Source organism: Anolis carolinensis, chromosome 3, assembly GCF_035594765.1.
Source record: "Anolis carolinensis isolate JA03-04 chromosome 3, rAnoCar3.1.pri, whole genome shotgun sequence".
Classification (NCBI taxonomy): Eukaryota; Metazoa; Chordata; class Lepidosauria; order Squamata; family Dactyloidae; genus Anolis; species Anolis carolinensis.
Window position 1 is genome coordinate 97,201,411 of NC_085843.1, and position 24,991 is coordinate 97,226,401.

Sequence of the window (24,991 nt, forward strand, 5' to 3'; positions counted from 1 at the left end):
ATAATAAGTTCTTCTCAACCAGTGTTGCCTGTTAAAAACCTTAAACACAAGTTCTCTCAACCCCTGCTGTCTTGTGATAATTTCACTGGGGTAGCTGAGGACTGAAATTCCTTCTGAGAAAAATACAGCTTTATTAAGCCTGTATATTATCTATGTAGGTTATGTATGTTACTGTCCTTGGCATGTATGCTAAAATGTAATCTATATGTCCTGAACTGGAATTCAACTTACTTATCATGTTTGACAGTTAAAATTACAGTGGCATGGATGAAACTTCGTGTTGCTCAGAGATTTGTTCTAATCTCCTTACAGTATTGATCTGTCACTGTAGTGTAGCAAAGGAAATGATGTACTTTATGTATGGCAGATTCCTGTGCTTGTTTATTATTATCCCTTTCTAGAATTGGAGGCACTGGTATATATACATCCCTGTGCTTTTTGCCAGACCCACATGATCGTTATGAACTTTGCGTTGTAGTCATGCAAATATAAATAAAATACATTTAAGATGAACTGCTAACAGAAATCAAGCTTCAGAACTACCGTATATACTTGAGTATAAGCCGACCCTAATATAAGCCGAGGCACCTAATTTTACCCTAAAAAACTGGGAAAACGTATTGACTCGAGTATAAGCTGAGGGTGGGAAATGCAGAAACTACTGGTAAATTTCAAAATAAAAATAGATACCAATAAAATTACATTTAACTTGCACCAGCAAGTTAACATTTTTGAATATTTACTGTATTTCAAAGAAAAAACAGTAAACTAGCTCTGTTAGTGGAAAAGTAGGGTCAACAAAAACAATATGGTATTAACAATAACTTAACAACAACAACAATAATAAAACTTCGTTTGTATCCCACCCTATTTCCCCATGGGGACTCAGGCCGACTTCCAACATAGTAACAGGCAACATTCAATGCTTATATAAACAATGCAGAGCTAGATCTAGATCTATCATATATATGAATTTCGCATATGCATTTCCCCCCGAAAACGTTTGCAAACCCTCTCTATATATGTGCATTTCCCTCCTGCATCTATCTAGAAATCTCTATATGTGTGTGTGTGTGCATTTCCCCTGTAGTATTTCCAAGCCCTATATATCTATATTCATATATATCTATCTAGACATCTCTCTATATATAGATAATTATATCTGCATATGATTTGCAAAGACTTGCAAACATGTGAGGCAAAAATTTATATATAAAAATAGATACAGATATACAGGTATATGGAAATCTCTAGATTACTATATGTATATAGGATTTGCAAAGATTTGCAAACATATGAGGGGAAATTCATATATAAAATTAATATATAGAGAGATACAAATATTTAGGTACATAGGGATTGCAAAGGCTTGCAAGGGGAAGTGCCTACATATCTGTAGCAGAGATTAACAAATATTTCAGGGGAAAATGCTTTTATAAGATTAATGGGTATATATAATTTTTCCTGACTTGCAAGGGCTTATTTTCCTTTTCAAAACATTCTCTTGGTTAAGAGCAGGGAGGCTTTGGAAAAGTAAACACACTGATAAGGGAGGGTAAGATGAGAGATAAACATATCATCTATTGCAAGCAATGGCCTCGAGGCTCCACTGCTGGCTTGACCTTGACCTGATTATAAGCTGGGGGAGGCTTTTTAAGCTGATAAAAAGGGCTGAAAAACTCGGCTTATCTTCAAGTATATACGGTACATTTCAAGGATAGGCAGTATGTTCAAATCTTATGGGGGGCTGATAACTTCTTTGTATTTGAATAACTAAGGTCTATGTTGGTTCATGTGTTCATTTTATTAGAAAGAAGCAGCAGAAGCAAAGGCCCGGGAGGCAGCTGAACACATGCGCCTAGAAAGGGAACAAATTATGCAGCAGATAGAGCAAGAAAGACTGGAGCGAAAGAAGGTAGCATGAAGCTTTTGTCATTTTTGTTCCCAAGAATGTAGAAAACCCCATTTCTAAATGAACTACCTGAATAAGAAAAGAGTTGGATGATCTGATTGAACTTTTAGTGGGAAATATAGTATTTATTTGCAAACCCTTTTCACCGTCATTATTAGGTTCATATTTGCACACAATATGCTAAAATAGCTAGTTGTAGGATCAACTGTATACTGGGGCTATGTCTACAAGTTGTGAACCTACCGTATAGTAATGTGGTTAGTGGAAAGGCAATGATCTGGGACAGTTGGAACAAAACTGAAGTTAGAGAGAATTAATACTAACAATTACAACCTGGTTAAATCCAATTACAGTACTACATGTGTAATTCTTTTACATTCTGGGTACCACTCACCAGTTACGACATTTTGAAGTTTGCTTAACTGCATCCAAAATGGGAACCACATAGAAAGGTGTGGAAAGTGGTGATCCAGCAATATGAATGTGGTAACTTGTGTAGTGGCCATATCACCTTAACTTGTATCCCAGTCCAAATATTTTTTTAAATCTTAACTGCAATTCTGAAGAACTAATTAGTTTCAATAGAAGGCCAAAAAAATGCTTCTATGCTATATATTGTTGAAATTTCAATTATACTTGTAAAGAAGAGGACAGTAAACAGATATATTTTCACCCTATGCTTTAGAGAATTGATGAAATAATGAAAAGAACAAGAAAAAGTGAAACACCAGAAATTAAGGTAAGGAAAAGCGGTGTCTATGGCTGTTATGTTGCACAAACAGTAATAAAAGAATATCTCTTTAACTGTAGCAATCTTTATGCATTGGGTAAAGAAATGTTTCACTCCAGAGGGCCATATCTTATGTTGATCAGAGGTTGTACAGGTGCATACGTATCATGTAAGCAGGCACTAATATAGAGAAATAGAGTGTTTCCTACACTTTACAGTTAGATAAGTTTGATACCATTTAACTGCTATTACTTCAATTAAATTTTGGGATTTTTAGTTAGATGAGGTAATCATAATTCTGTGATGCAGAGCTCTAGCTCAGTCTCTTGAAATACATCATTGGAGTTAAAGCTTCAGAAAAATGCACTAAAGCACTTTAGAAGATAATTCCAAGTTCATCATACAGTTCCAAGGCCCCTTCCAGACCAGCACAAAACCTGTGATGGGTTCCAGATTGACCCAGATTGGATTTCCAGGTTAACTCCAGATTTAATAAAAGGTCCGAATCTTTTTCAGATGTTGGGCCTGTGGGGATTGACTCTCAGGATCACCTTCTGTGATCCTGAAGCCAATCCCCATTACTATCCTTGCCCTAAGAGGCTGAAGAACCAGGATGGCACTGCCACCCTCCCCTCCCCGTAGTCCCCCATTTCCCCCTTAAACTTACAAGAGAGGTCTGGCTCTGACCTCAGGTCTCTTGGACAAAGCTCCTGATGTACCATTTTGATGCATCAAGAGTTTTGTGCGAGAGGCCTAAGGATGGAGCCATGCCTCCCTGGTAAGTTTAAGAGGGAAAAGAGAGCTGGCTAAATGCCATCCCGGACTGATGTAGCCCCACCACCACCACCAAAATTGTGGGATTTGGACCCACTGTCTGGCCTAAATCCCAGGACGAATTGGGATTTTAAGTCTCGGTTCCTCTCAAAATTTTGGCATGTCTGGAAAACCTAAAATCTCAAGACCTATTGATAAGAATCCAGACAGTTAAACTGGTCTTAAATTGCTGTGTTGTTTGGATATACAGTAGAGCTTATCCGTCATAAACTGGTGGGCAGAATGACGGGTAAGCGAAACTGACGGATAACAGGGTGGGTGCTCGCTCGCCCACCCTCCCTCCCTCGCTCACTTACCAGGCCAGGTCCCAGCAGTGGTGACGTCAGCACCGGGACCTGGCAGGATGAGTAAGTGAGAGAGCGAGCGAGGGAAAGCCTTTGCCACATTCCTTCGCTCGCCTGCCCGCCCGCCCTCCGTCCCTCGCTCACTCACCTGGCTGGGTTCTGTCAGCACCAGGACCCGGCGGGGTGGGTGGGTGAGTGAGAGAGCGAGCGAGCGGAGGAGGACATTTGCTTCGGATAATACAGAGTGTCGGATAAACGAAACTCGGATAAGCGGGACTCTACTGTACCCAGAATGTACCATAGTAAACTTCCTTAGATGAATGGCTTCCTATCTTGTAGCTATTTACAGTGATAACATTTCATTTTGCTTTAATTTGTGTTTATCTTTTTCATCATTAGAAAATACAATCAAACCCAAAACATCTGCAAGCAGCAATTAAAATGTGCCCTTGATATCTGCTGGGATTTGGTTCCAGGACCCCATGTGTACCAAAATTTGTGGATGCTCAAATTCCATTATATACAATAGTGTAGCAAAATGATGTCCCTTATACAAAATGGCAAAAATCAAGGTTTACTTTGGAGGGTTTTATATATCTGTTTTGAATATTTTCAAGCCCTGCATGGTGGAATCCATGCATACAGAATCTTTGGATATTGAGGGCCTACTGTACGTGTTAAGTATAGCTATTCAGTCCCATTTCATTAGTCTCCTCTTGCACAAAGGAGCCAGAAAGGATGCAATTAATAGCAGTAAACAGAAAAGCAAAGGACCATAATTGTTTCTCTTCCTGCAGTTGCTCCTGATATCACCCTCTGCAAGCTTTCTTTCCAGCATACACCTCTAGAAAGAGAAATCTGCAGAGAAAGAAAGCCAATTTGTGTATTGTGTACTTTGGCTCTAAACAGCAAAGGGAACTGATTTCCACCTCTTCCCCTTTGGGCTTTTTGTGGGACTGCAATTCCCATAATCCCAAGTTAGCATAGCCCATGCTTATGACAGGCATTTGCTGCAGGTGAGAAACAACATGTCCTTGATTGCTATGTAAACAGGATTTCAGAAAGAAATAACTGGTGAGGTTTAGCTATACAAAGATGTATATCTTAAATGAAATTTTCATGGTTCATCATGCAGAAGGAAGACACAAAACTGGAGGTGCCAACAACTCTGAATGTGGACAGACAACCAAAGCCACTTGTCATCAGTCAAGCTGGTAAAAATGGATTTCTATTTACTGTTTTGTTTAATTTTTTTTGTTAAGTGTGGATAGTAAATGTTGTCTTTGCAGCTGGTTTTAAGTTGTTTTGGACAATTTGGGGCCAAATTTGCCCAAAGCAGGAGAAAATTGTTATTTTTAAAAATAGGGGTTTGGGGAGCTGAGAGTCTACATTCGTCTTGCCTGGGAGCTGCATGTGTCCAATATACCCAGTAAATCCTCTTTAGCATGTCTAATCTGTTCTGTTGTTATTTTTACTATGGTTATGGGTTTTTTTTTATTTTCAAACACTGTAAGCTTCCTTGAATTATCATGTACTTAGAAAGGCACAAGGTAAACCCTGTTAAATAAATCTTCAGCCCAATTATTTTCCCATATCCCTTTGCACTGTTGGAGTGGAAGTGGGTTTGACTTTCCAGAGTCCTAGACAGGCAGTCCCCAAATTACAAACATCCGACTTACAAGCTACTCATAGTTAAGAACGGGGCTGAGACAAAGAGCAATTTATTCCTGAAAGAGTTATTATCATGGGGAAAAGGTGTCTCCACTGAAGCTTTATCACCACTCCTGGTTTCCATAACAAGCAATTTTTTTCAAAATCCAATTGGGACAGAAAGGGAGATGAAGTCTTCTCAACAGGGGCACAGATAGTAAAAAAAAAAACACACACACACACCACAGTGATGTTAACCCTACCCTATGTTATCCAAAGCTTTTATATATATATATAGATATATAGATATTGGCTGGAGTAACACTTAAAAAATGAACCTGTTCTGACTTACAAACAAATTTAACTTAAGAACAAACCTACAGAACCTGTCTTGTTCATAATTTGAGTATTGCCTGTATTTGAGTGACAGACCACACATTTATTCATTTTCAATGTCCCTGGGAAAGATCTCTTTCTTGGCATTTTTGGACGTGAATGCAAGTAAGTGTAGACTATACTGACCTAGATAGAGCAATATTCTAAATCAGTCAGGGGCAGCTACATTTGTTTATTTTGAAAAAAATCTTTATCTCATAGTTTGGCTGTGGATTTTAATGATGATGAGGAAGATGTGTAATGAAGGGAACGTGATAACCCCAAATCCTCTTCTTGTCTCCAACTTGTACATATATGTACATATACACATATATACACAAACTGGAGAGCAACAGAATTAATACACAGTAAGTTGCTGTCTGCTTACCTTTCTTAAGCCTTTCTGTTTTTAATAACCTCTGTCCTATTCTGACATAACTTTTAATAGTGTTTTCTGGAGTGCAGTCCTATTTAGGAACAACAGTGATGTATTTGATTTCTGGCTTCAAAGACTAAGTTCATTGTGTTTGTGTTTTTTAAATTTGTTTCCTAATGAATTTGTTTTTATAGAAATGAATGGACTGGCAAACTGTAAAGATGATAAAGGCCTAGGATGTGCTGTGCCTGACCCATTCCCTCATGATGTATTTTCTAATGGACTTAAACCACTTATGAGCCTTATTCACCTGGATGCAGTGGATGGGAAGTCTCACAGCATGGACGACTCAACAGATGAAGTTCAGTCTATGGATGTGAGGTATGCACTGTCTTTACAAAAACTGGTCAGGATCCAGAGAACTGTACAGCTGGTTCTACATGTCTGACCTTGCATTAGAACTGTGTTTCTGTGTATTATTTTCAGTGTATTTGCACAAACTCCTGTTCAAGCGTCAAATAACTTATTGTACCCTATACCTGGATTTTAAAGTTTCATTTCTCATTTCATTAAAGATACATCAATCTTCTTTTCCAGTCTCAGTGTCCATCCTCCGTGCTTTTCTTGTATTTTATTTCTCACAAACCCCTCTGGAACAATATTTGGTATTCTAATTACATTGTAAAAAATGGTAAAAACATTTTAAAGGAGAGTATCCATCTATGCATGGTTGCTCAGAGGCAGATCCAACTGTGTCAAATAGGTTTTACTTTGAGGTACAAGTGTGTACAGAAATGTAGAGTTTTTTTAAAGTTAAAATATGCTCCTTGCTATCCACTCATTATAAAATAAGTCAGCTGAAATTTCATTGGGCTTATCCAGACTGTCTGTCAGCTTGTGTAGATGTATGCCTGTACTATTTAATGATATTTTTGTCACTTACCCATCTTAAACATTCTCCTTACTTTTCTCAAAAAATGTAAATGGAAGGGTAGCATGCTTTGGATCGTCTGTGGGCACTTTATGATTTATTTATTTCATGTCAAAAGGATTGCATAATAAATAAATTGTGATGAGATAAAGGAAATCACAAGCAGCTAAATAGTTTTAGGCCAAAAGCGGGCAACAGCGACCGCATTGTCCGTAGCTTTAAACAACAACTCCTCTGTACATGAGGCTGGACATTGTGGGCAAGCATACATATGCAGAGTTGTTTGTTCTGCTCCACAGTCACACAATGTGGAAGATTCCTCCAGGTAGTGCCATCTTGCCAAGTTGTCTTTTGATCTGCCCACTCCACTTCTGAGTCTGTTCAGGGACTTCCAAGTTGCCCATTCTTGGTTTGCCCCTGGAGGAAGACCCTCATGGGAGGCCATCCAGTTAGAATTGTCAGGTTTAGCTGCCTAGAGGGACACCCTTGCTGCTGCTGGAGGAACATCAAGAGGAGTGGTGGTTCTCATGAAACCCTTCCTTGATTTGAGTCTGGTGGGAGGAGGCTGATAGTCATGCAGTGGGTGGCTTTCACAATGTTCGACCTTATATCTCTCACAGTTAGCAGCAACTTCCCACCCCACATCAGGAGGGGCAGTGCCAGCTAACTTGTAGAGTTTGTCAACAGGTGTAGGTTTAAGGCGTCCTGTGATTATTCTGCATGTTTCGTTCAGTGCTATGTCCACCTGCTTCGCATGGGCAGACTTGTGCCAGACAGGACAGGCACACTCAGCAGTTGAGTAAGACAAGGCCAGGGCTGGTGTTCTTATTACTTGTGGGTCTGCACCCCATGCACTGCCAGTAAGTTTCCGTAGGATGTTGTTGCGTGCAGCTACTTTGTGCTTGGTGTTCATGCAATGTTTCCTATATGTTAGTGTTCGATCTAAGGTGACACCAAGATATTTAGGATGGAAACAGTGTTCGAGCTCTTGGCTTTCCCAAGTAACTTTCAGTTTCCTGTTGGCTTCACGGTTACATAGGTGGAAAGCACACACTTGTGTCTTAGAAGGGTTAGGCTTCAGGTGGTTCTCTCTGTAGTAGCTGGAGAGATCTTTCAAGGCATTAGTAAGTTGGTTTTCAACTGTTTCAAAATCTTTTGCTTGTGTTGTTAGGCCGAGGTCATCAGCATATATAAAACTCTTTGTGAGTGGTGATTGTAGCTGATCGTTCATGAAGATGTTAAATAAGGTCGGTGCAAGAATGCTGCCCTGGGGGAAACCATTCTTTTGCCTCCATCTACTTTTCTGTCCCTGAAACTCCACATAGAAGCTGCGGTTTTCCAGGAGGGTCTGGACAGTTTTTGTAAAGTCAAAGTCCCGGGTGATATGGTAGACTTTATGCAGCATTTTTCTATGTTGCATCATGTCATAGGCTGCCGTAAGGTCCACAAAAACTGTTCCCGTAATGCAGCCTTTCTCATAGCCTTCCTCGTTATGCTCAGTCAGATGAAGAATTTGACCTGTACAGTTTTTCCCTGGTCTGAAACCTGCTTGTTGTGCAATAAGCTTGGGTTCGATAACAGATCCTAATCGATTTAATAGCATCCTCTCATATACTTTATATAGATGACATAAGAGAGAGATTGGTCGGTAGCTCCTGGCATTGGAGGCATCTTTACCAGGTTATAATGGCAATGATCTTAGTTTTCCTCCATACTCTGGGAATCTGTTTGTGTGTCAAGCATTAATTGTAGAATTTCAAAAGCTAGTTTTCAGCTTTGGTCCCCAAGTGTTTGATTTGCTCCATCATTAAGTCATCCAGGCCAGGTGCTTTACCTGTTTTACATCGCTTGATGGCTTCTCTGAGTTCTTTCAGTTTTAGAGGAGGAGACAACTGGTGGGTTTCAAGTTCTGGCACCCTGTTGATTTTCAGCTTTACTCTACTGCGGTTGGTTTTCCCATTCTGAATTAGCTGGTGAGCTATCTGGTCCGGTGTTACATTTGCATGTCCATGGTTGACCAGAGGGTCACTATCCAGGCGTCTCAGCAATTGCCAGGCTCTTTGGCTACTCATGGACATATCAAGATTCTCAAGTAGCTCTATCCAGCTGTCTTTCTTAGCATTAGCTAAGGCTGTAGATAACTTTTGGCCTGCTGCTGTAGTCTCATCACAGTATGGATTCTCTTGAAATAGTCTGAGATATTCCTGTAGCTGATTTAGCGATTCTTCATTTAGGCCTGGTAGGTAACTTGTGCAACAGCCTCTAGGGATTGAGAGCCTTGAGGATCTTTTCACAGCTTCTACAAACAGGTCATAACTTTCTATAGAAGGTTCTATATCAGAAATAACAGCTTCCAAGGTCTCTGTAAACTTTGTCCAGTTAGCTTTATTGAAATTATACCTTCTGTGGAATGGGACACTTTTTAGTCTTACAGCTGCATATGCTACACAGCATATTGGTTTGTGTTGAGTGTTAGGTATCAGGTTTAATACTCTTTATGTTGTGGACTGTGACATTTGATCAAGCTATGTCCAATCCACATCTCCTCAGATGAATTCCCACATATACAGTCTTATTGTAGTCTTAATTTCTATCCGTCCACCTGTAAGAAGTGGGACGAAAAATTATACCTGCAAAGATTGTAAAGAGGCTCTAAAGAAAGAAAAGGAGAGCACGTAAAAGCTATAAAAAGGAAATACAAAATAGGAAAAACTTGGGGAACTGACACAGCAGTGCCTCCATACAATCTTGTTCTGGGGATCATTTTTATAATGTTAGAAAACCTGTCTGCAAAGAAAGAAAAATTGACAAGAAGGGAAATATACTAGTCAAGAGAGGAAAATGAAGCAAGGTCAAAGAGACTGAAAAATCATTGCTTGAGATTACTTTGAAATCAAGTTCAGGTAGTATAATACACATTGACTTATTAATTGTGATTCTCCTCCATGCCTCCTGTCATTCCATTTGAAACAGCTGTGCCGTATCCTATTGGGGAATGAGAATCCATATCCCACATCATTGTATGCAGAAAGGCTACCCCAAAACAAAGCTAAATGAGCCATAACAGTAGGGTTCATGTGAATTTGAAATTCAAATGTACTAAGGCAGTTAAAACTGCTACATTCAGCTAAAGGAATGTTGTGGTAATTGACAAAAAATACATTGGGATAAGGGAAACATCATTTGGATCTCCAGAATAAAATGGCAATTACAGTAATAAAAACTTGCACATTTAGTATGTCTGGATGAGTCCGATGTCATGAATGTTATTCCGCCTCTCTGCTGCTAAAATGTACGGTGACACCTTTTTTTCTCTCCTGCTTCCGCCCTCTTTCTATAGCCCTGCTTCTAAAGAAGAGCTCATATCTATCCCTGAGTTTTCACCACTGAATGAGATGATGCCTGGTGTTTCTTTGGACCAAAATGGATCAAATAATGGGAAGGCTCTTGAAGAACTACTAGATTTTACTGGCCAGGCCTCTTACCCAAAATTATCAAGTGAAAGTATTAGCATAGATGATTGTAATAAAAATTTGATTGATGGATTCAATAGTCCGGGACAGGAGACAACTCTCAACAGCTTTTGTTGACAAACACACTGCTATTCAGCAACAAGGTACAGTAGTATAATTGTTACGTAACTACTTTAGTAGCTGTTCAAGGAATGTTTTTACTTTCTGTTGAAAATCATGCAACAAAAATTGAGGGGGAGGGGAATAGGCCCATCTTTAGAAGAACTTCTAAAGCATCCTGATAGGCAAAATACAAGGGGAAGTATGATTTCTATAGCACCACAAACATCTTCAGAAGTACATACTGTTCCTGCATCAGGGAATACAGGATGCTAGCATGACTGCACTGTCTAGTTATTTCTCTCACTTTTGGCATTTCCTGCACACAATTGTCTTATTGTGAATTCATCTGGACATTTGGGTTATGTAAAATACCACTCTGTTTCCCTGGGAATATAGGTTTTTAATTGATAGTTTTTCTTGATAAGGCGAAATTTCCTTGAATCAGGTTACCTGTTTTACTAAATTAGCTTACATGTGGCTTCATAGCTTTCTTATGTGCAAATTATGTGGCATAAAGAGGTGAAATTATTGTGCAAATGTAAGGTCGTTATCTAGTAGTAATAATTCCCTCTCTGCCTCTTAAAAATCATAAGATTCTAACAATCAAACAAAACTTGAAATACATTAAGATTCAGTTGACATTGAAACCTAAGCTCATTTCTCGATTCCTTTTATATCTTCCTTCTCTATGAAGTCCTTCAGCTTGTCTTTACAGTTCTCTAACAGAGGGAAGTTTTTGTTTGATATCTATTAGCTTTCTTTTAGAGCTTTTAAAAGTTTTAAAAGTCTAGCTAATAGGAACAAACTGGTGCCTATAAAAAGTTAATTTCTCTTCTTGAATTAATGCGTGCTCAGTTTTTCCTTTTAAGTTTTCGTTCCTTCAGCAATTGAGAATAAGAGAATGGTGATGTAATATAGAAGAGAAACATGAAATGGACCATTTAATTTCTGCAAGCTCACTTTGTATATTTTTTTCTGATTAACAGAGGACATAGAAGAATATAGAACACGACCACTGCTGCTCTCAGTAAAACAAGAGCTTGTCATTTAAAGAAGCTGCTGCAGTCCACACTGGAAATCATGTTAGTCTGCATTGAATTTACCGTCTTCCCACATGTACTGTTGAGCAAGTAGTCGTTCTGGTAAACAACGGAATCTTCAGTTTAATGTGATTTCAGGGAACATTGTGGGATATTTTGTTTGTTTGTTTAGAATTCGAGCTGCTAAGAAAATATGTATCCTAATGGGCTCCAAGTGAGTCCATCCATTTGTTTTAAGACCATTTTTAAAAACGTTTTCATTGAATCATCAGGATTTTTTGTAAAAGGACATTGGAATGAAATAGTGGTTCCTGTGTTTGCCATGTGCAAGTCTATTCTGGTTTGTTTGTTTTACCTTAGGAAAATATTGTTTTTAAATGCCATTTATCATAGGCATTTTGATGTGCATCTATTAACTGAGAAAGCTTGAATAATATGCAATTGCTGGAATCCATGAAAGAGGGTTTCTTGTAGACAGTGGATTATCCCTCATTAAACTATGGCACAAAACATTTTATTTGCATTACATTGCTGTCAATAACTTACTTGGCACAGAACTGTGGCTACCACTAATAGAATGCTAAAAAGAATTAGTAAGCTCTTATTATACAAGTCTTGAAAGCATATTTAATTTTAACTATTCATGAAAAAAGACCAATACCTTTAACCACATGTATTATATTATTGTATAGGCAAATGTATTATGAGGTCTACACTGATGTGTTAATGTTCAAGATATAACAACTCTTATCAATATCTGGTGGTTTTCATTCATGGGATTTGCAAATATCCTACAACACTGCATTGTATAATCAATAGCAAACAATATATCAATGTGAGCAGCAAGGTATCGCAAGGCATAACAACACGAGGCGAAAGTTGTATTCATATGCTCAGTAGCCTATAATTTCTCACTCAACAAACACGTTAGTGAAGAAATCCTTTACTGAAAATACATAGGTATTTTATAACTTGTACCAAGGGCATGTTCAGCCCAATTAAGCATTTGAAGTTCTGCTGATCTCAGTGGGCAAGTTGAACTTTTAGGATGTCCTGCATCAAATCCAACAGCCCTTAAAAGTGTTTAATTGGACCTGGATCGTGCACAAAGAGCTCCTTTGTGCCATATTCTGCGCTGCCTACAGGACAATTCTGCCCTGTTCTTTACAGCAAACACAACTCCGTTGACGCTAATGAAACTGGAAACTTTTTTATTTAGGGGTGTGTTAAAATGTCATGTAGCTCTCTGTTCATGTGACTCTCAAAATGGCCCCCTGTTGAAGAATTAAAATTGTTAATGAAACAATGTGGTGATATATATACACAAATGCTTACAATATTTATGTTGATGTATTTCAGCAAAAATGAGTCCTTTGGTGACTGTGCAGTATGTTGTAGCATGGTATAGTGTCTTTCAAGTTTATTCTGCAATTTCCCTCCTAAACAATAAAAGAATACCAAATTGATCACTTGTAGTTATATTTTTGGTAGTGGTGGTGACTGTGTTTGTTAGAGTTCAGTAGTTTATTTTATTACAGCATATAATGGCAAACACAACACTGGCTGTTTTCATTCGTTGTTATAATTGTTAAACAGGTTTAATATGAAATATTTTATTTAAACTACTGGTTTCATACTGAATAATTGGATAGTTACTTTGTATTTTTTTTTCATGTCAGGAGCAACTTGAGTCGCTTCTGGAGTGAGAGAATTGGCCGTCTGCAAGGACGTTGCCCAGGGGACGCCCGGATGTTTTGATGTTTTTACCATCCTTGTGGGAGGCTTCTCTCATGTCCCCGCATGGAGCTGGAGCTGATAGAGGGAGCTCATCCACACTCTCCCCGGGTGGGATTCGAACCTGGCAGCTTTCGGGTCAGCAACCCAACCTTCAAGTCACTTAGTCCACTACGCCATCTGGGGACTCCAGTTACTTTGTATGAAAACAAACTAAAATATGAGGACTTCACTGGTACCAATACATTTTAGCTGATCCTAAAATGTAGTATGTTGTATTAGTCTATTGTAAATGTCAGAATAATATTGTCTAGCCTTCCTTTCTCATCTCAATTGTATCGTCTTCACAGTGTGTTTCATTTCCTTTGTAACTCATTTTTCAGTGAAATAATTATTGTATATATAGGAGGCAGAAATGCAGTGCTTTCCTAGTATGCATCTACACTGTAGAATTAATGTAGTTTTATACCACTTCAACTGTTATAGATCCATATTATGGAATCTTGGCATTTGTAGTTTGGTGAGGTACCAGCGGTATTTTGCAGAGAAGGCAAAAGACCTTGTAAACGACAACTCCCATGATTCCATAGCATTGAACCATCGCAGTTGAAGTGATGTCAAACTGCATTCATTCTACAATGTAGATTCACCGATGTTCTGTGGAACTGTGGGAAATCAAGAAGTGAAGTAGTGAAAAAATGAAGTACAGTAGAGTCTCACTTATCCAACACTCGCTTATCCAACGTTCTGGATTATCCAACACATTTTTGTAGTCAATGTTGTCAATATATCATGATATTTTGGTGCTAAATTCGTAAATACAGTAATTACTACATAGCATTACTGCGTATTGAACTACTTTTTCTGTCAAATTTGTTGTATAACATGATGTTTTGGTGCTTAAGTTGTAAAATCATAACCTAATTTGACGTTTAATAGGCTTTTCCTTAATGCCTCCTTATTATCCAACATATTCGCTTATCCAACATTCTGCCGGCCCGTTTATGTTGGATAAGTGAGACTCTACTGTACAATGTAAGTGAACTGAAATATAAATATGGGTATGGACACTGGTTAAGATTGCCAATAATGCTGCTTCTTTCCATGTTTTGAGTTTAAAATTGCCAGAAATCTTTACTTGTGGTAGTTGTACATCTACAAGATGCAGGTCTACAGGTTTCATCCAGTGTACTTAGTAGACTGAAGTTACAATGAGTTCTACAATAGCCTGAATAATTAGAATCAAAATATCAGTTTGATACTTTGACAAGGATGAAAATAGGCTTCTAAAGCAGCAACATTCTTGCATTAAGGGATTTTTTTTAATTTAAGAGAGACACTGAAGTAAAGAACCATACTCATGGGGAGGCTTGCAAAATTCTCTCTCCCCCCCCCCCCCCTCTCTCTCTCTATATATATATCTCTCACACAGTAAAGAGTTGCTTATCCAACATAAATGGGCTGGCAAAACGTTGGATAAGCAAAAATGTTGGATAATGAGGGATTAAGGAAATCTATTAAATGCCAAATTATGTTTTGTTGTAAATCATGTTTTACAACAAATCAACAGAAAAAGAACTTCAATACACATTAACGTTAGGTAGTAATTACTGTATTTACAAATTTAGCACCAAAACATCACAATGTATTGAAAACATTGATTACAAAACATTGAATACTAAAAAATTGACTACAAATAAAGACAGAATTGCATAAAATGAACTTACAGTAACAACATTGTCGGAAGTTAAATCCGTAAAAAGTTCAGTCCTATGAAGATTTTTAAAAATCTGTGATCCTTGCCTGCCTAGAAAAACAGCTGTGGATCTGGGCGGAAGGCAGACTGCATTGGATAATACAGAACGTTGGATGAGCGAAAGCTGGATAAGTGAGACTCTACTCTCTCTCCCTCCTCCCTCTCCCCCCCTCTCTCTGTGTATGGGAAATTCCTGCAATACATTTGGTAACATAAAACAAAATGTTTCAGTCCATGAGTTGTTTAACAAATGGGTTTTAGACACTTCCTTCAGAGACAGATACTTCTCATTTCTCACATAGAGATGATTTCTCACCTAAATGTCAGCAAAAAACTTTTACTTCAGAAGTATTGTTTTATTCAAATTAAACAGATTAACATATAATCCATCAAGATTTGGTTATTTCTCTCAGACTTCATTTAAATGGATAACTCTTCTATAAATTACATAATTATATAAAAGAAGTTATCTCCTTAATATTTGAGATTCAAATATACTCCTTTGAATAAGAAGGGGAAAATTCCCTTGATTTTTAACTGAGATTTAGTTTAGGCTTATATCTGTAACAGAAGTAAATGTTAAAAGATCATTAAGGGTAATTAGTGGTGGTCATTACAATTAACCAGGGCTGTTAACTATATAAATCAACCATTACGAAGTAAGTTATTGCACGGTGACATGGGAAATTTGCTGTAAATGCTATGGCATAGCAGGACAGTCTTTGAAAGCTTATCCTTTCATGGTAATAAAGGAGTAATTAAAGCCATATTTTGAATACGTTTACTCCAACATTTCACAAATTAAAATAGGGATAACAAGCAAATTCAGAGTGTAGTTAAACATGTTTTGACAGATAAAAAGTGCAATAAATATTAGAAAGAATTCAGAAATTTTTCTCTATTCAGGTGGAAAAATCTTGAAATGTAAGATGGGAGTTAGAGTGCTGTTGGATTGTGATAACAGCCAAGAAAGTCTGATAAGCACCTGGGCTGATAAGCAGTTTGAGAATGAGGGTGGAGGAAGCAGAGGAGAGATGGTACCAAGGTCACTTTCCATGGGGAGACAATGTAAATAACTACTGCATGATGAAATGTTTTCATTTGAGAATAAAGAGTGGTACAAGTGGGCAAATGTCACAGTAGAAATGTGTGTCAATTAAAATAATAACACACAAATTGTGAAATGTAGTGCCTTTATAAAATGGCATTCAGTCGTGACAATTGTGTGTATTCCTCTTTTTGCTTGAACGTGAGACTTTTATTTAGAGAAAGAGAGAGACTCCAGGCATGGGAGGGGTGAAGTTTGCCTATGCCTGGACTAGACCTATATCTGACAAGCACAAAGTTAAGAAAGAAGTTGGAATCTAGAGGAGATCGGTTATCACTGTCACCCCAATCTCTAAAAGATGCAGCCTTAGAGACACGGCTAGCAAAATTACCAGGTGTTTCTTGTTCTCAAAAAGACAGTTTTATTATGAGAAACTTAGAAGAGGTAGAAAATACAGATAACTGGAGCTCCAGTGGTGCCACCAAAATGGAGGAACCCTGAGCAGTAATAGTATGTTATAGTTTATAGTTTCACAGTTCTGTGCCACCCTTTTGGAGTGCCACTCAATCAGGCGATTTCACATCATGGTTTATGTCCACGCTGTGGCCTCCCTCTGTCCTGTATTAATCAGTAGGAACCCTTCATCCCAACCCATCACGTACAAGGTGAGTGCTGATGGTAATAGGCAGGGCAGGGTCCAGCAAGCATCCAGTTTATCAAGGCCACCTGTGTCCAGCAAGGTGGGTTACGGGGTGCTCACTGCACTGTCCACTACCGTTGTAGGTGTTGGGTTTATTCTTTTTGCATATCTAAGGAAGATCACAGTGATTTTGTCTTTGCTCTTACCCAGACTCAGCTGGGGTGCATCTACACTGTAGAGTCAATGCAGTTCAACACCACTAAGTGCCATGGCTAAAGGCTATAGAAACATGGGAGTTGTAGTTTGATGAGGCATCAGCACTCTTAGACAGCGAAGGCTAAAGAACTTGTAGAACTGCAATTCCCATGAATTCCTATGTCTGTTTTTATTGTTGCTTTTATTGCTGTTTTTATTGTTTTTATTGTTATTTTAAAACCAAGTGTATTGTTTTAATCTATTTTTGTAAACCGCTCCAAGCCAAACTGGGAGTAGCGGTATATAAATTTAATAAATAAATAAAATAAATAAAATGATTCTATAGCATCCAGAGTTAGAAACTCAAATTCTTTAAGCTGGGTGTTTAGGAATGCAAAAGAATAGGCATGACTATGACAGACTATATAATAATAACAACAGCAACAATAATAACTTTATATACCGCCCTATCTCCCGGATGGGACTCAGGGCGGTTTCCTATCATAAAAACCACACATACATTACATAACAACATAACACATTAAGCAAGGTAAAATAATACAATTATATAGCAATAAATAACACTTACACAACCTGATCAAGGGGATGGGAACCATAAACCTAATATATTAAAATGCATCATTGTAGGCTAGATAAATCTTGTGCAATATATTCAGGCCCAGACTATAACAAATAGTGAAAAAGGGACGATGGGTTTCCAATGTCATGCAATACCTATGTTGCTTTTAGACAGGCAATCTGTGATGACAGCACAAAATGCTCTTTGACAAGTAAATAAAAATGCCCTGTGTATATCTGTGTATATCGAGAAGCCATGAATGCTAATTAGTGAGACCCATTATGAGAGATGGCTGAATGTGAAATTTGGGTTCAAATTGCAGCTCACTGGCTTTCTCAGGCAAGTTACTGTTAGCTCAAAATAATATTTAACCAAAGAAATCTCCTTAGTGAAGGTGATGATTTCATAGAAACTGACTTTGTGTAGGGAGATTTATTGCCTTCACACCTTAGTACTAGCAGCTACTTGAAATACTTGGCCGCTTAATCAGGTCTTTGGAGAAAGTGCATGTCCACTGTAGAATTATCACACAGTTTGACAGTACTTTAATTACCATGGCTCAATGCTATGGAATCTTAGGATTTGTAGTTTGGTGAGGCACCGGCACTCTAAAGCTAAAGGCCTTGCAAAACTATAACTCCCATGATTCCATAGCATTCACTCATGGCAGTTAAAGGTGGCAAAGCACAGTCATCCCTGGTTAGTACTTGGATGGGAGACCACCAACTAATACCAGGTGCTTTAGGTTGTATTTCAGAGGAAGGAACTGGCATATCTATCTCTGCATAATCATTGCCTTAAAAAAATCCTATAAAATCAATGGGGTCGCTATAAGCCTGTTGACTTATGGTGACTTAAAGGCACATACATACCACATAGTATTATAAAACTAATTATCTCTTGAAAAGGATATGTTACGTTGACAGCTCCGTTTAAAATATGTTTTTTGCTCCTAAAATAAAATTTGGAAAAGTCTGGGATTCTTTTTTTGCCTTCTGAGAAAGAAAAAGGGTTGCTTCACTTAAGCAAAAGATCAGCCTTGGAACAAAATTATTATCAGGCTGAAGCCCTTGAACAGTAGTAAAAGAGACACTTTTTTGCTCCCTTGTGTTTATTATGGCATTCCTTAGCCAAAAATCCAAAATAGGTACGGTTTCATTGTCCAGGCGAGGGACTAGTCCATTTTAGGGGAAGGGGGTGTTGAAGAAGTTAAACCATTTCCCCCTGTTTTCCTGTTATTCCCTCAACCCATGTCATGTTTGTGGAAACAACCATCGTGTATGATATGGGAGGGGGGAATAACCAGCACAAATGGGGAAAATGGTTTTCCTCTTTCAACTCCCCCTATATAAAATGGGCTGTCCTTCCTTTGCCTTGCGGCCTCCGCTCGGATAATCGAAGAGTAGCCCAGACTTTGCTTTATGCGCATGGGCCATCAAATCCCCTTCAGGCAATGTGCATAAGGTGTGTTGGAGACACCTCCATTTGGGGTTTACACTTGGGAGCCATCTCCGAGAGATCGTATTTATCTGTATGGAAAGTATTCCAAAATCAGAAATCCACAGCACTTCTGGTCACAAACATTTCATAGAAGGGATACTCAACCTTTGCCTGATTATGTGGCTGTTAGGAATGGTGGGAGTTGAAATCCAAAACACCTGGAGGACCCAAGTTTGCCCATGCCTGCTGTAGAGCTAGGGCCCAGTGGTTCTCAACTTGTGGGTCCCCAGGTGTTTTGGCCTACAACTCCCAGAAATCCCAGCCAGTTCACCAGCTGTTAGGATTTCTGGGGGTTGAAGGCCAAAACACCTGGGGACCCAAGGCTGAGAGCCAAGGCGGGCTAGTCCAAAGGGGAGTGGGTGGAGCGAGGGCGGGAGAGGGAGCTGGTGCTTTCCCCCGTGAGCGGAGCCCCCTCCCCATCTCCCTCCCCAGGGCCCAAGGGGGCGGGGCAGATACCCTCCGAAGGGGCGGGGCCCCGAGCCGGCGGCGTGACGTCAGGGTGAGGAGGATTCCTATTGGCGCTGCCCCGCCCCGTCACTTCCGGGGCAGTCAGTCCGGCCCTCCTGCTCCAGGCGGGGAGGCAGGCGGTGGCGGCGGCGGGGAAGGGAAGAGGGAGGGGTCGCTTTCTCCTTCATCCTCCTCCACCTCCAACAAACCGGGACCCGAGGACACTCTGAGGTGTGGTCGTTGTCGTCGTCGCCATTGGGCCCCGAGAGGCCCCCCCTTCAGGCGGAGGCCAAGGTAGGCGCCTCAGGGCCCGCCCCCTCGCGAAGGGCCTGCGGGGCCCAGGGAAGCCAGATTTGGGAGAGAGAAGAGGACGCCCAGCCCCCGCCTCCGTCTTCGCATGCGCTTGCTAAACCTTTGGGGATTTTACTTTCGTACTGTATTATAATCGGGTAAATATTGACGACACGCTTAGGTCAGGCTGCCTCAGAGTGCAGTGTAAGGGGTGTGTGTATGGAGGGAGTATTTCATCTGCGTGATTTGTTTCACCGTCGTATTGCAATTGTGTTACTATTATATTTGGTTATGCCTTCCCGCCATGTCTTGTGATTTGCGTGACAATCCTCTTCTGATGTCTGGGGGGGGGGGGGAGTTACTGGATTGGTTTTACAGTTTTATTGTCGATTACATTTGGTCGTCTTTTTGAATGATTTGTTTTATAACTGTATTTGGGACGCCCAACTCGACAGCATTACCTGTGAAAATGATCTTGGAGTCCTGGTGGACAACAACTTAAGCATGAGCCAACAATGTGATGCGGTGGCTAAAAAATCAATAGGATTTTGGCCTGCATAAATAGGAGTATAGTGTCTAGATCAGTGGTTCAAAACCTGGGGTCTCTCGATGTTTTTGGCCTACAACGCCAAGAAATCCTAACAGCTGGTAAACTGGCTGGGATTTCTGGGAGTTGTAGGCCAAAAACATCTGGGGACTCCAGGTTGAGAACCACTGGTCTAGATCCAGGTCTAGATCATGCTCCCCCTCTATTCTGCCATGGCCAGACCACACTTAGAATACTGTGTCCAATTCTGGGGACCGCAATTGAATGGAGATGTTGACAAGCTGGAAAGCGTCCAGAGGAGGGCGACTAAAATGATCAAGGGTCTGGAGAACAAGCCCTATGAGGAGCGGCTTAAAGAGCTGGGCATGTTTAGCCTGCAGAAGAGAAGGCTGAGAGGAGACATGAAAGCCATGGGGCCGGGCTGTGGCGCAGCTGGCTAGTAACCAGCTGCTATAAATCACTACTGACCGAGAGATCAGGAGTTCGAAGCCCAGGTCGGGTTAAGCCTCCGACCATTAAAAAAAAAATAGCCCCGGCTTGCTGTTGACCTAGCAGCCCTGAAAGACAGTTGCATCTGTCAAGTAGGGAAAATTTAGGTACGCTTTATGCGGGAGGCTAATTTAACTAATCTACAACACCATAAAACTGCTCACGAGGAAAAGAATGAGGAAGAACAGCCACCAATGGACGGTGAAGCAACAGCTCCCCCTGTGGCTGGAATCGTGAAGCTGGAAAGATGTTAAAAAAATGCCTCTGTGTCTGTCTAAAACTGAATGTTGTTTGTCTGTTGGCATTGAATGTTTGCCATATATGTGTTCATTGTAATCCGCCCTGAGTCCCCTTCGGGGTGAGAAGGGCGGAATATAAATACTGTAAATAAATAAATATGTGAGGAAAAGTCATAGGGACGAGGGAGCAAGCTTGTTTTCTGCTGCCCTGCAGACTAGGACGCGGAACAATGGCTTCAAGCTACAAGAAAGGAGATTCCACCTGAACATCAGGAAGAACTTCCTCACTGTGAGAGCTGTTCAGCAGTGGAAATATCTGCCCCAGGGTGTGGTGAAGGCTGCTTCTTTGGAGGCTTTTAAACAGAGGCTGGATCTATAAGGGTGCTTTGAATGTGATTTTCTTGCTTCTTAGCAGGGGGTTGGACTGGATGGCCCATGAGATCTTTCCCAACTGTATGATTCTGTTACTACACAGTCATCTTGTATTGTCTAAGGCTTTCATGGCCGGAATCACTGGGTTGCTGTGAATTTTCCGGGCTGTATGGCCATGTTCCATAAGCATTCTCTCCTGACGTTTCATCCTCATCTATGGCAGGCATCCTTAGAGGTTATGAGGCCTGTTAGTCAAGGGAGGTTTATATATCTCTGGAAGGTCCAGGGTGGGAGAAAGAACTCTTGTCTGTTGGTGGCAAGCGTGAACGTTGCAATTAATCATCTTGATTAGCATTGAAAAGCTTTGCAGCTTCAAGGCCTGACTGATTTCAAGGAACAGGAAAAGCGCTACATACTAACTCAACCTGATAAGTCAGCTACAGCAGAGCACCTGGACATAGCATATTATTTGAGAACGCAGAAATGCTGGACCACTCTAATAAACCACCATGTCAGACTACATAGAGAAGCCATTTAAATCCACAAGCATGTGGACAAATTCAACAGAAAGTAGGAAAACATGAAAATGAACAAAATCCAGCTACCAGTATTTTAATACTAAAATCAGGACAGTAAATAAAGAACAACACTCTGAAAACAGGGGAATTCCAGACAGAAAACAATTAGGACCAGCTAACACCTCCCAACAAAGGATTCCCCCAGGCAGTAAGCAGCCAGGTCTTGAAACTGCAAAACTCACAGCAAGCCTGTCCTCTTGTAATTTGTGTGACAATCTCTTTTTATAGTCTTGTATTTTTTTACTTGATATTGTCTTAGAGCAGGCATAGGCAAACTTTGGCCCTCCAGGTGTTTTGGACTTCAACTCCCACAATACCTAATAGCTGGTTTGCCCATGCCTGTCGTAGAGTATAGTGTAATTGGGAGGAGGGGTATGTGCATGATTTGTTTTACAGTTTTGTTGTATGTGTGAGGTATGAAATTTTGATATTTCTTCCCTCTGTGTGACAACCCTCTTGTAATTTGTGTGACATTCCCTTTGTAATTTGTAACTTGTTTGTGGTGAGAGTATTTTATTTGGCTGATTTGTTTTACAGTTGTTTTGTAATTGTGTAGCTTGGGATTTCCAGAAGTTTAGGATTTTTAAAATACTGTTTTGTGATCTTCTATTTTTTGATTACATGTATACCTTAGTTTGCCTTAGAGCAGGCATGGGAAAACTTTGGCCCTCCAGGTGTTTTGGACTTAAACTCCAACAGTTTTTAATAGCCAGAAGTTTGCTCATGCCTGCCTTAGAGAATACAGTAGTAGAATTTGTGTTCTTTTTGGGGGGGGGGGGAGGGCTGTATTGTACCTATAGTTTTATAATTCACTATTCCTTCCCTTTTCTGAGGGTATTTCAAAGGCTTTGATATTTTAGTTATAATATTGTTTTATAATCTTGCATATTCTGTTTGATTTGCCTTTAGGTATAGTGTAATTTGCGTCTGTATTGGTGGTATTTTATTTATTTGTTTTTATAATGGTGCAACTTTATATTTTTTGCTACTTCTTAAACAATAACCTTGCCTGGATTTTCCAAAGGTTTTGGGGTTTTATTTTAACACTGTTTTGTAATATTGTATATTTTGATCATTTAGTTTGATCTTCTTTCCTTAGATAATGTAATTTGTATGTATGTGTGTGGTGGTGGTGGTATTTTATGAGCCTGAGTTGTCTTATGGTTGTATTGTAATTGTGTAGTTTTATATGTAATTATTCCTTTCCTCTGTATGAGACAGTTCTCTTGTCTGGACTTTGCTGTAATGCTTCTTCACAATCTTACATACAGTAGATTTCCGGTTATCCGACACTCCATATTATCCGACATGCCGCCAGGGGCTTGGTGGCACGTAGTATTCTCCCCGCTGCCGTTGTGCTCATGGCTGCCACTGCGTCTGCCTCCCCCTCCTCCGCACCTCCTCCTTCGCATCCTCCTGGGGCAGCCCATGAAAGGGAGCACTGCTGAGTCGGAGGGAGCTCGAGAGAGGGAGGAGGATTTTTCTTTCCCTCTTCCTTGGGCTGCCCCAGGAGGATGCAGAGGAGGGGGAGGCAGACACAGAGGCAGCCACGGAAGGTAAGGGCCAGGCCTTTAAAGCAACACACTCTGGGTTTCGCTAAGTTGGGCCTTTGCCGGAGGGAGGAAACTCTTCCCTCCAGTAAGGGCCTGGGACTTCGGGGAAATGCAGAGCGTGTTGCTAAACAGCAACATGTTACAGGTTTCCCTAGGCGGGTCCTCCCTATTATCCAATAGATCCCGTTATCCAACACTCGGCCCGCCCGTTTAAGTTGGATAAGCGGAATTCTACTGTATTTTGATCACATGTTTAGGTCAATTTGCCTTAGGGTATAGTGTATTTTTTCTGCTTGATCTGTTTGACAATTCTGTTGTAATTGGGTAGTTTTCTATTTTATTCTTTTGCTCTGTATATGACTATCCTCTTGTCTGGATTTTCCAAAGGTTTGGGGATTTTACTGTTTCATATCCTTTTGGATATGTTGGAATGTTACTTCAACATTGGTTTATAATTTTATGTATTTTGATTACATTTTGTTTGTTTGCTTTAGAGTGTGTTATATTCTTTTTGAAAGATTTGTTTTATAACTGTATTGTGTAGTTTTATAGTTCATTCATCCTTCCCTCCTTTTCTCTGTATGTCTCTCTCTTGTCTCAGTTTTCCTTTGGCTGGACTCACTGTTTTAGATTGCTTTACTTGGGAAGTTCATTCTAAATTGCTGTATACCTAAATACTAGTTTTCAAGGGGATTCCACTCACTGCCCCTGGTCTATTCTATAACCTGTCCCTGAAATTGATGTTGAAATTTAAAAATCCCCTTCTGTCACACAGAAACTACCATCTGAAGTTATGGTGCAGTTTGAAGTGTCCCCTGCAGCTAGAGTAAGACAAGTTAGGATACTTAGATTCCACAGTTATTTTTCTTTCAGAGTGTGAATGTATGCTTGTGAGGAAAGGGCTCTTCTTCCACTTAAATATTTTGCTTGCATGGAAGAGAGTCTTCTCAAGAAAATTTGGCTACTTGAACAGACCAAGAGTGTCAAACTCATTTTCACTGCGGGCCACATCAACCTTATGGTTATCTTCAGAAGGCCATTTATAATTGTACGATTGTATATTTTTGAGGGACAGCCTGATTGCACATATGTTGATATGTATAAATGGAAATACACACAAATATATAAGCACATTCAAATCTATATGTGAAATGTGTGTGTATAACTTATGGCATATAGTAATACTGTGTTACATATTTCTACAATGAGTACTAATGTATGTACAGTTGTATATGTACACACACATATGTTGCATGGGATATTGTATTTTGCTTTATTACTACAGTATTATATAATGCATCATTCATACAGATAG

The 24,991-nt window shown here is 39.7% G+C and overlaps 2 protein-coding genes across 13 annotated transcripts in view; both read left to right on the plus strand.

The window, feature by feature from the left end:
* The window catches only part of map7d2 (MAP7 domain containing 2), an 87,994-nt gene extending 74,821 nt beyond the window's left edge, over window positions 1-13,173 (plus strand). For all 11 annotated transcript variants that reach the window (XM_016992397.2, XM_016992398.2, XM_016992399.2 and 8 more), the window contains 6 exons: window positions 1,811-1,915; window positions 2,598-2,651; window positions 4,896-4,974; window positions 6,356-6,542; window positions 10,433-10,708; window positions 11,654-13,173. In XM_016992397.2, the coding sequence (XP_016847886.2) occupies window positions 1,811-1,915; window positions 2,598-2,651; window positions 4,896-4,974; window positions 6,356-6,542; window positions 10,433-10,682 (675 nt within the window). In that variant the 3' untranslated portion in view covers window positions 10,683-10,708; window positions 11,654-13,173. The remainder of the gene's footprint in view (window positions 1-1,810; window positions 1,916-2,597; window positions 2,652-4,895; window positions 4,975-6,355; window positions 6,543-10,432; window positions 10,709-11,653) is intronic.
* A 6,527-nt stretch (window positions 13,174-19,700) lies between these two features.
* bclaf3 (BCLAF1 and THRAP3 family member 3) overlaps window positions 19,701-24,991 on the plus strand; it is a 34,609-nt gene continuing 29,318 nt past the window's right edge. The window contains exon 1 of one of the 2 annotated variants that reach the window (XM_003218877.4): window positions 19,701-19,901. The gene's annotated coding sequence lies outside the window, so the exon portion shown is untranslated. Of the gene's footprint in view, window positions 19,902-19,937; window positions 20,057-24,991 lie in introns of those variants that run through there. The other variant, XM_008107300.3, reaches the window with a different exon arrangement.